The sequence below is a fragment of the Camellia sinensis genome, chromosome 1, assembly GCF_055761805.1.
Source record: "Camellia sinensis isolate YWXY chromosome 1, ASM5576180v1, whole genome shotgun sequence".
Lineage (NCBI taxonomy): Eukaryota > Viridiplantae > Streptophyta > Magnoliopsida > Ericales > Theaceae > Camellia > Camellia sinensis.
In genome coordinates, this window is record NC_138961.1 from 30844318 (window position 1) to 30855393 (window position 11076).

Sequence of the window (11076 nt, forward strand, 5' to 3'; positions counted from 1 at the left end):
CTGCCTGCTTAGTAACCAGCTGGAGAGTACCGGCAGAATAGATGGCACCTGGCTGACCTGCAACTGAAAGAGAAGATTCCGGCGGTGGTTCGTCCACCCGGGGGCACTCCGACGATCAAGTCAGTATATCTCTCAAAGATAAATCAAGTGCTAAACTCACAAGCTTGAGTATCAAAAGCATACCTTAGATCCATGGGGGTGCCTCTCTTTTATAGCCAACATAAACCTAGTCCCAATAGAAGCCTAACTTCTATGGACTCAGGATTACTGTTAATCTTGGACTCCTAGTAAGATTAGGATAAACTCTCTAAGAGTCTTATCTTTACCTAAACTGAAGTCTTCTCCCAATCTAGGACTCTTGTCCATATCTAGGTTGAGTTCCCTCTTTATTCTAGGGCTCTTGTCCTTTATCCGCTTATCTCGGATTCTGATATCTTCGGAGATAACCTCGGCCTTGCCGAGATCACCTCGGCGTCATGACCAGGACACGGACCTCGGCTGACACGTCGGCGTCACCTTGCCACGTGTTGGTACTCAGAAAATATATCCCCACAACTGCCCCCTAGGTTCTATTACCTCGACATTCTGAGGTGATGGAACCTATACTGTTTGTTCATCTGTGCCCCTCTGTCCGAGATCAAACTCGCTGACCTCAAAGTTCCCTGGACCTTACTGTCCACTTCTGTCAAGTATCAAGATTCATGCCTTCCAAGCTGTTTGAAATCGCACATCCTAGCCGAGGTTCTAGTTCCATTAATTCGTAAACTCCAAGAGCTTTTGCAACTGCTCCACTCACACTCTCTGGTGAGTTTCCGATTTCCAGTCATCTATTTGACTCCGGCCATTTTCATATCGGCGTTCATTTCACTTTGTAGGTTCATAAACTCTTTACTTGCTATTAAGCTCAATCTTTCACAACTCTTCTGAATCTGTTTACTTGCCATCTGTTGCCTTCTATTTTCGTCTCTCTTTAAGTTTGGAATTGTTTGAATGCCTGGCACTGTTCTTGTCATATCCGCTTTCTGTTGCTAGCATCGTGTCTGGGTCATTACTTTCTTGTTCTTCACATACTTACTTAGTGCCTGTGCACTTGGCTTTATTCTTGAACTTTGTCGTCTTCTTGACTATTTTTCTCTTTTTTCATTCAATCTTTTGGCTTTTTCTCTTTCTAGATTTTTTGCTTAAATCCGTCATTGTTCCAAGTTTTCAAGTTTCTGCAACTGTCTTCGTTCCTCTCCTCCGGTGAAGCTTTTGTCATTCTGTTATTGTCGTCAGACTTTGGTAATTCTCATTCCGGTTTCCCTCTTTCTGGTAAGCCACTGTTCCTCCTGATTTTATTTCTTGTTGCTTTCCAAGAATCTCTGCTTCATTGTTAATCACCATTGCTGTTTTATCCGTTGTTTCCAAACTATCTTCTTGAATACACACTGTTCACACATCTGTTGATTTCTGCCACTGTTCTTGGTTTGACACACTTGTGCAATCTTTTTGTCTTGATTTCCTGATAGCTTCATTACCATTCTTGATTACGAATTACATTTTTGTTTCTGTTTTCTGTGCCTTTTTCCAGATTCTTGCTTTCAATCCTTGCCTTCAAACTCCAAGGTGCCAATCGCCGAGAAGAGCCTTGATCAAACTCTTCGGGAGATCGATGCTGAACTCGAGGCCGAGAAGGCTGCTAAGAAGTCTTCCCAACTGTCTTCTATATCCTGCCATTGATGCCGAGTAGTTTTGTTTCCTTCTTGAAATTGTTGCCGAGATAATGGTAGAGAAGCTCTCCCAGCTGACTGCCAATGCTGAACGACCGTCAACCGTTGTAGTAGATTAGTCCGACGTTCTTATCCTAGTCCCTAGTTCTTAGGGTCCTTATCTTTGTACTTTTGTTTTCTTTGCATATGCAACCTTTTTTGCTTTTGAAAAATGTCTGTTGTTGGCCGATGTTAACATTCCTTGCTCCTTAATTATCATTCATTCATCCACTGTATTTGATAGCCATGTCGGGTAATTGACTTCTTGAATGGCCCTGTTCTCCAGAAGTCTGTCTACTTCTTCCTCTACTGCGTCGACGTGCATCAACGTCGATCCTTTTGCTCGTTGGATTTACAGGTTTGGCTGACCTGTGGACGTTCAGTTGGTGTCAAGTGACCTCGGGGTCTATGCCAGGCATTTTGTAAGGTGTCCAAGCAAATACCTCAATGTTTGCTCTCAAAAAAGCTTCCAATTCCCTTTCTTCTTCTTCGGCTAAGCCTAAGTCGAGAAGAAAGAAGCGTTCTTCATCTCCCTCCTGGACGAGGATTTTCAGTGCCTCTTCACTCCTCTCGGCTGGCTCCTTGCCAACATCATCTAGTACCTCTATGTCCTCGTTTTCAATCTCTGCCTTCCCTGGTTCTCGAATGCTGCAGGTGGATTTCATTGCTGCCATGGAGCAATTCTCCGCCTGCAGTTGATCCCCTCTGACTTCTTCAATCCCATGTTCTGTTGGGAACCGCGGTAGTTGGTGCAATGTTGAGGGAACTGCCCCCATTGCATGCAACCATGGCCTTCCCAAGACGATATTGTATGGCAAGGGCGTGTCAATTACCATGAATTTTGTCTTGATCTTCTTCTAACTGCTCTCGCATGATTCTATACTTAGAATATTTTGCATATCTTATGTACTTTTCCTTCTTTGTGCAATCTTCTCGGGGTGACACACCTCGGTTATGCCACCTGATGTTTTACTTCGGCAAGTACTTGTCCTGTAAATTGCTTACAAATTTCAACAAGGATAAACATATACTAGTTTAATCTCAACTTCGTAAACTTTAAGTTATAACAAGTGCTAAACAATGATCTATTTGTAAATTGCTACAAATTTCCACAAGTGTTAAACAATATATATCGGCTTAACTTCAACTTGTAAATTGCTACAAATTTCAACAAGTGAAGATAAACAATTATCTCGACTTAACTTCAACTTGTAAATTGCTACAAATTTCAACAAGTGAAGATAAACAATGATCTCGGCTTAACTTCAACTTGTAAATTGCTACAAATTTCAACAAGTGAAGGTAAACAATTATCTCGGCTTAACTTCAACTTGTAAATTGTTATAAATTTCAACAAGTGAAGGTAAACAATTATCTCGGCTTAACTTCAACTTGTAAATTGCTACAAATTTCAACAAGTGTTAAGCATTACTTCGGTTTAACTTTAACTTGTAAATTGCTACAAATTTTAACAAGTGAAGATAAACAATTATCTCGGCTTAACTTCAACTTGTAAATTGCTACAAATTTCAACAAGCGTTAAGCATTATTTCGGTTTAACTTCAACTTGTAAATTGCTATAAATTTCAACAAGTGAAGATAAACAATTATCTCGGCTTAACTTCAACTTGTAAATTGCTACAAATTTCGACAAGCTTAACTTCAACTTGTAAATTGCTACAAATTTCAACAAGTGAAGATAAACAATTATCTCGGCTTAACTTCAACTTGTAAATTGCTACAAATTTCAACAAGCGTTAAGCATTACTTCGGTTTAACTTCAACTTGTAAATTGCTACAAATTTCAACAAGTGAAGATAAACAATTATCTCGGCTTAACTTCAACTTGTAAATTGCTGCAAATTTCAACAAGCGTTAAGCATTACTTCGGTTTAACTTCAACTTGTAAATTGCTACAAATTTCAACAAGTGAAGATAAACAATTATCTCGGCTTAACTTCAACTTGTAAATTGCTACAAATTTCAACAAGCGTTAAGTATTACTTCGGTTTAACTTCAACTTGTAAATTACTACAAATTTCAACAAGTGAAGATAAATAATTATCTCGGCTTAACTTCAACTTGTAAATTGCTACAAATTTCAACAAGCGTTAAGCATTACTTCAGTTTAACTTCAACTTGTAAATTGCTACAAATTTCAACAAGTGAAAATAAACAATTATCTCGACTTAACTTCAACTTGTAAATTGCTACAAATTTCAACAAGCGTTAAGTATTATTTCGGTTTAACTTTAACTTGTAAATTGCTACAAATTTCAACAAGCGTTAAACGCATTCTTTTTCTCTCTGTCCCCCAGTGTGAACTTAAAATCCACTTGGGTTCTCATCATACATGTAGCTTCGACCTTGTCGTCGATGTTTAATTCAATCCGAGGTTGTCGGCCTTGGTTTCTCTATTGATCTTACTTGGCTCCAACCTGAGTTTGATTTTCGACCTCGCATCGACGAGCCGTTTCTCTTTTCTTGTTTTGACGCCTTTGTTCCCGACATGTCCTCCTCGGCCCTAGCATACTTCTCAATTCTATCCAACTTTAGTCTGATCTTGTGTGTTTCCTTTTTATCTTCTAGGATCTGAGATCTGCTCATTGTGCTGTTCTCTTCTCGGACTCAGGTCCCGAGATCTTATCTTCTAGAATCTTGGATCTGCTCACTCAGGTTGAGCTCTTCTTTTCTCGGACCTACTCATCTAGGCCGAGATCATGTCTTCTGGGATCTGGGATCCGGGATTTGCCCACTCAGGTTGAGCTCTTCTATACTTGAATGTTATCTCTTTGGGAGCGCTCATGCCCCCCTGTCTTTGCATCCCTTCTGGAAGGGTCTTTGTTCCTCCGCAGGTATCTATCCTTCTATGCTTGGAGGTCATCTTCGTTGTAGTATCCGCTTCGATCTGTTGTCTTTGGTGCGTTACCTTCCTGGCCGGCGTCTTTCACTCCGTGACTCTGGTCACGAGTTTCTGTGTTGCGGTCGTCCTTCAACGTCGAGATCGATAGGTCTTCCACTCCAGCAAGAGCATTGTCTCTAATCTGATCCTTCTGTCCGTCATTGGCCATCTATTCTTCTTTCTTTCCCACAGACGGCGCCAAATTGTGTGGGTGATTTTCTGACCACACTGCCTGCTTAGTAACCAGCTGGAGAGCACCGGCAGAATAGATGGCACCTGGCTGACCTGCAACAGAAAGAGAAGATTCCGGCGGTGGTTCGTCTACCCGGGGGCACTTCGACGATCAAGTCAGTATATCTCTCAAAGATAAATCAAGTGCTAAACTCACGAGCTTGAGTATCAAAAGTATACCTTAGACCCATGGGGGTGCCTTTCTTTTATAGCCAACATAAACCTAGTCCCAATAGAAGCCTAACTTCTATGGACTCAGGATTACTGCTAATCTTAGACTCCCGGTAAGATTAGGATAAACTCTCAAAGAGTCTTATCTTTACCCAAACTGAAGTCTTCTCCCAATCTAGGACTTTTGTCCATATCTAGGTTGAGTTCCCTCTTTATTCTAAGACTCTTGTCCTTTATCCGCTTATCTCGGATTCCGATATCTTCGGAGATAACCTCGGCCTTGCCGAGATCACCTCGGCGCCACGACTAGGACACGGACCTCGGCTGACACGTCGGCATCACCTTGCCACGTATTGGTACTCAGAAAATATATCCCCACAATTACAATTTGATATATGATAATATTATTAGATTTCTATAAATGATATTTCATAGTATGCACAAACTACTATGACAATATTTTTTTAATAATTTCATATCATGTCATAGCATTCCATGAATACTATTATACATTTTTCATAGCATTCATTTATAACATTTTATGAATGTTATAAAAATGATTAGATTTTTAATAATATGGACTAGGGGTGTTCATGAAAAACCGGAATCCGACCCACTCGCTCGGCCTGAACCGAACCGAAGTAAAACAGACGGTTTCGAATATTCAACCGGTCGGCTGCGGTTTCGTTTGGTTGAATTTCGCGGTTTCACGGTCGGCAACGGTTTTGTGTAAATTATTTCGGTCGAAACCGACCCGACCGAATTTTTATGCAGCTGTCACATTTTTTTATATTTGTATAATTGTTTTATTATTGGGAGAAATGCAAAGCTTCTCGTGGAAGCTTTCTATGATGATGATGTATTTCAATTTTCAACTTTCAAAGCAAAAAGAGTTGTCCAACAGACCTATCATATCATATCAACTCCTCTCCTCTCCTCTTCCCCATATTTCTCTCTTTCCCATATTTCACTCTCTCACTCTCTCTCTCTACAACGTAAACCAATCTCTTCCCTCATTACATATCTTTTTACAGCTTTGATCACACATTCTCAACTTCCATCTCTTTCCAATCTCTCTCTCTTTGATACTCTTTGAGGTGTTTTATCTATCCTTCAAATCAGAGATGCTGGTGGTGGTGCTCTCTTACTAACCAAAGCCTTAGGTATGAGTTTATTTGTTTAAACTGTTTTTGATTCATTGCAACCCTTGATCGATATTGTGTTTATAGTCAATTGTTTCTTGAATAACTGAAATCCAACATGGATTTCGTATTTTTAAATTTTGTTTTAACAAAAACACTAGATTTAATGTATATATATATATTTAATTTTTTGTAGACTAACTAACATAATCCATACATGGATTTTATTTATTTATTAACAAAAACCCTTGTTTTAAGTCATTGTTTTTGTTTCAAAGAAGCTAAATGAAAAAAAATCTGAATGCTCTCATGTGTGTTTTTTTATTCTTTGGTACTTTAAAATGTTTGTTAGTTTTTCAATAAATCACTGTATTAACTGTTTTGAAAATGGAAATTTATTATCATGTTTGATTAGTTGATGTATATTATGCTCTAGATAATGGATCATTCATGTTTTTGAATGCTCCAAATATATTTGTTCCAGTATTTTTTATTTTATTTTATTTTATTTTTTTTCTGATCACCAAAAACCTTAGATTTATTTTGTCATTTTATTTAGTTTGTTTCAAGTTAACAAAATCCCTACATGTAAAAAAGATTTTTAAGTAACTTATTTTTCTTAAAAGAAGCTAAAATGGAAAAACGAAAAATAAAAATAAAAAATGAATGCTTAAATATACTCAGTAAGAATGAAGTGTATGTTCTTTCTTTTCTTTTTTTTCTTTTTTTTTTTTTAAATTACAAGCTTAAAGTTAAAGTGTATGTTTTTTTATTTTTTTTATTTTTTAATATCTGTTTGTTTGCTATTATTTTAAAAATTGCAAGCTTTTTATTTTTGTTTTTTTTTTCATTAAGTAAGCATGCTTTTATTTATATTTTTGGATCCTATAATAATGGTACCATATTAGAATGCATAATGCTCTTATGTTCAAAAAAAAAAAAAAAAAAAGAATGCATAATGCTCTTTGTTTTTGTATGGATCATTTTTTAGAAAATAGTTTGTTAACTAACTGTTTACAAAATTGGAATTTATTAGCATGTTTGATTTGTTTATGTATATTATGTAATATATTTATTGTTGTATTTTGTGTCTAGATAAAGGATCATTCTCCTACTGAAACAACCACTATTGGTGCCCAACCTAATGAAACAGTCACAATTAGTGCCCAACCTACTGAAACAGCCGCTGGTAGTGCCCAACCTATTGAAGGTAATACCACTGGACCTCTTCTTTCTGATTAGCCTCCATTACCACCTAATGAGAAGGGTAAGGCACGGGGAAAAGGTAGTGGTAGGAAACCATCAAGAGCATGGGATCATTTTGATAAAATTAAAAATGAGGAAGATGGGAAAACACAGGCTGTATGTAAGTATTGTCAAAAAGAATACATGGCTGAGTCAAAGTCTCATGGGACTAGTGATTTATTGAGTCATGTGGCTAGTTGTTTAAAGTATCCTTATAGAGAACAAGAAAAGAGTCAGCATACATTGTCTTTTCAAAACAAAAAAGATGGAGATGGTGTCGGTCTAGTGGCAACTTCTTTTACAGTGGAAGGTGCTAGGAAAGGTCTAGCTGAAATGATCATTCTTGATGAATTGCCTTTTAGATTTGTTGAAGGGGTTGGTTTTCGTAGGTTTTGCAATGCTTTACAACCAAAGTTTACCATGATTCCATCTCGTACCACTGTTGCTAAAGATGTAGTTGCAATTTTTAACACTGAGAGGACTAAGTTAAGAAATTTTTTGAAGGGTCGTAGAGTTTGTCTTAGAACTGATACATGGACATCCATACAAAATCTTAATTACATGTGTCTTACGGCTCATTTTATTGATGATGATTGGAAATTGCAAAAAAGGACTTTAAATTTCTGTCAAGTTGAGGATCATAAAGGTGAAATTGTTGGTAAGAGGATTGAGTTGTGTTTACTTGAATGGAACCTTTGTAGTGTTTTTACTTTAACTGTTGATAATGCAAGTTCTAACAACACAGCCATAAAATTCTTGAAAAGAAAAACAAAAGATTGGAAAGGCACTATTTTGGGTCATGAGTTCGTACGTATGCATTGTTGTGCGCATATTTTGAATCTCATTGTTGGTGAGGGCTTGAAAGAGTTGGATACTTCAATTTGTTGTGTGCGTGATGCTGTGAGATATGTGAGGTCGTCTCCAAATAGGCATGAATCTTTTAAGAAGTGTGTGGAGATGTGTCAAATTGAGTCCAAGTTTTTGTTATGTCTTGATGTACCTACTAGGTGGAATTCAACTTATTTGATGTTGGAGAGTGCTGAAAAATTTGAGAAAGTATTTGAGCGTTTAGAGGAGGAGGACTCAAATTATCGATCTTACTTTTTAGAGGGCGATGGGGAGGATGGAAGTGGTAAAAAGAAGAATTCATGGGGTGCTCCAACAGAGGGTGACTGGGACAATTGTAGACTATTTTTAAAATTCTTAAGGCTTTTCTACAATGCTACTAAAAGGTTTTCGGGCTCCCTTTATGTGACTTCTAATTGTTTTTTTGATGAGATGTTTGTTATTCTAACAAAAATTGAGCGATTAAGTAAAAAAGATGGGAGGGAAGATGAATTGCTGGGTTTAATGGCAAAAGGAATGAAAGCAAAATTTGACAAATATTGGGGTAATGGAGATAAAATAAATCTGTTGATGTATGTTGCTGTGGTGCTTGATCCACGAAAAAAATTGAGGTATGTCCAGTTTTGCTTTTCCCAATTGTTTGGTGAAAGTGTAGTCAATACAATGACTGGTCAAGTGAAAGATTGTTTGACTCGTTTGTATGACCATTACCTTGCAAATGATTCAAATTTTGTGGGAGTACTTGACACAAATGAACCATCTAGGATGGTGATTGATGATGATTGTGATGATCCTCATTTGTTGATTGAATCTCAATTTAATACCTATTTGGATGCTGAATTTTCTGTTATGTGCAAGTCCGATGTGGACAAGTATTTGGCTGATTGTTGTGAAGGAGTGAGAGATGAAAATTTTGAAATTTTGGGGTGGTGGAAAGCTAATTCTTTTAAGTATCGAGTGTTGTCCCAAGTAGCTCGTGATGTATTGGCAATGCCGATTTCAACAGTGGCTTCGGAGTCTGCATTTAGTACCGGTGGACGCATTCTTGATCCTTTTCGAAGTTCTCTTTCTCCTATGATGGTTGAGGTACTTGTTTGTACTCAGAATTGGCTTCAACGCGCTGTGCTAATCTCTCTTCGCAAGGCAATGGATGATGTTTTAGAATTTGAGCAGTATGCCTCAGGTAATTTTGGGTATAAAATTGATTTGTTAATTTTGTTTATCTTTTGATTTAATCATCTATTTTTATTATTGACTTGTTTTATTTTGTGATTTTTCAAGAATCAAGTTCATCTTCAAACTTAAGTTCAAGTCCCATAACTGTTTAGCATGGCAATGGAGCATAGCTTGGTAATAAACTAAAGTCTTTTTTAATTTTATACTATGTTGTTTCCTTTTATTTATGTTTACTTATTTATCAAATTGTTTTTCCTTGCAGGTGGTTGATATCTGTTGATAATACTGTTGATAATACCTTTTTGCTTTAGCAGACCGTTTGCTGATGGTTATTTTTGTGTATTTTTTGTCCACCCTTCCTATCCAAGCTGCTCATATTCTACTAAGTTTTGTATTAATATTGCTTCAGTTCTATAGTTGGATGAATGTAATCATTAAACAAAATTACGAACTTCTGGTTGGTTATTTTTTTGAAGCTTTTTGGCTACCAACTGGAGTGACAAGTATGGAAGTAGGGAATATTTTGACAGTTGCTAAGTATAGTTATATATTTTTTTTGGCTATAAACATCATTAGTTGATAGGTTATCTTGATGATGTTGCCAATCAGAAAAGTTGATAGTTGATCTTGAATTGCTTATTTTGTTTGTTAATTGGAACTTAGAAGTTTGTAATTTTTTTGTTTGTTTATTTGTTTGTTTGTAAAAAGTTTGAAACTACTATTCTTCTTGACATAATTGGGTTCAAAACAGATAGTAAGTGGTATATGAAATTTCTTAGTTAATTATTTTTTATTCATACTATTATGTGGAATTTATTGTTTGTTTGGTTAACAAATAATTCTTTAAGGTCGAAACTACTGTTTTTATTCATATTTTTTTATTCATCAACAGATTTATTTATTGAATTGGTGGAATTGATTTTAGAATTATAAAATTATAAATTTAATATTTTTTGCTAATTATACTTTTAATTGTAAAGTTGTCTATTTTTAAAATTACTAATATTTTAACTTGGTAATAAATTAAAATTCATGAAAAATGTCTATTTTCATAATAAAATTGCTAATGGTTTGGCCCAGTTATGGTTTGGCCTAAAAAATTTTATTGATACAGCCCAACCCGTGAAACCGACCGAATCCGGCCGTCAATCCGATTCCTATGAACGGACGGTTTCGAATCATCACCCGGTCGAAATCGGATATTAATTCTTTCAATCCGAATGTGTTCGGTCGGCTACCGGTTAATAGGTTAACCCGATCCGAACCGACCCGTGTGCAGTCCTATATGGACTAACATAACATTTCAACAAATGCTATAATTTACTTATAATAGCATTTATTGCATGCTATAAAAAGTTAATTTTGTTATACTGCGCAGATATTGTTGACGATTAGTTAGAGATGTAGATCATCGTGGGTGAAGCATAAGGCCAACAAAGATAAGATAGGGAGAGATGATGGTTAGGGTAATGTTCCTCACTTGTGAGCCTAGCACGATTGATCTGATGTCAATCTTAATCTATTAATTTGTTTGATAAAGTGAATAAGTTAATTATTTATAGATGTATTCCTAATCTTTAAAAATTGAGACAAAACAATCTTCACCTCAATAATC

At 36.4% G+C, this 11076-nt stretch overlaps 1 protein-coding gene across 1 annotated transcript; it reads left to right on the top strand.

Annotated features, from left to right (window-relative positions):
- The first annotated feature begins 7583 nt into the window (after positions 1–7583).
- Positions 7584–9772, top strand: LOC114279937 (zinc finger BED domain-containing protein RICESLEEPER 1-like). The gene is made up of 3 exons (XM_082867005.1): positions 7584–9457; positions 9567–9635; positions 9724–9772. Exons 1-3 carry the CDS (start codon positions 7584–7586, stop codon positions 9770–9772), a joined length of 1992 nt encoding a protein of 663 aa, XP_082723131.1.
- Positions 9773–11076: the final 1304 nt, after the last annotated feature.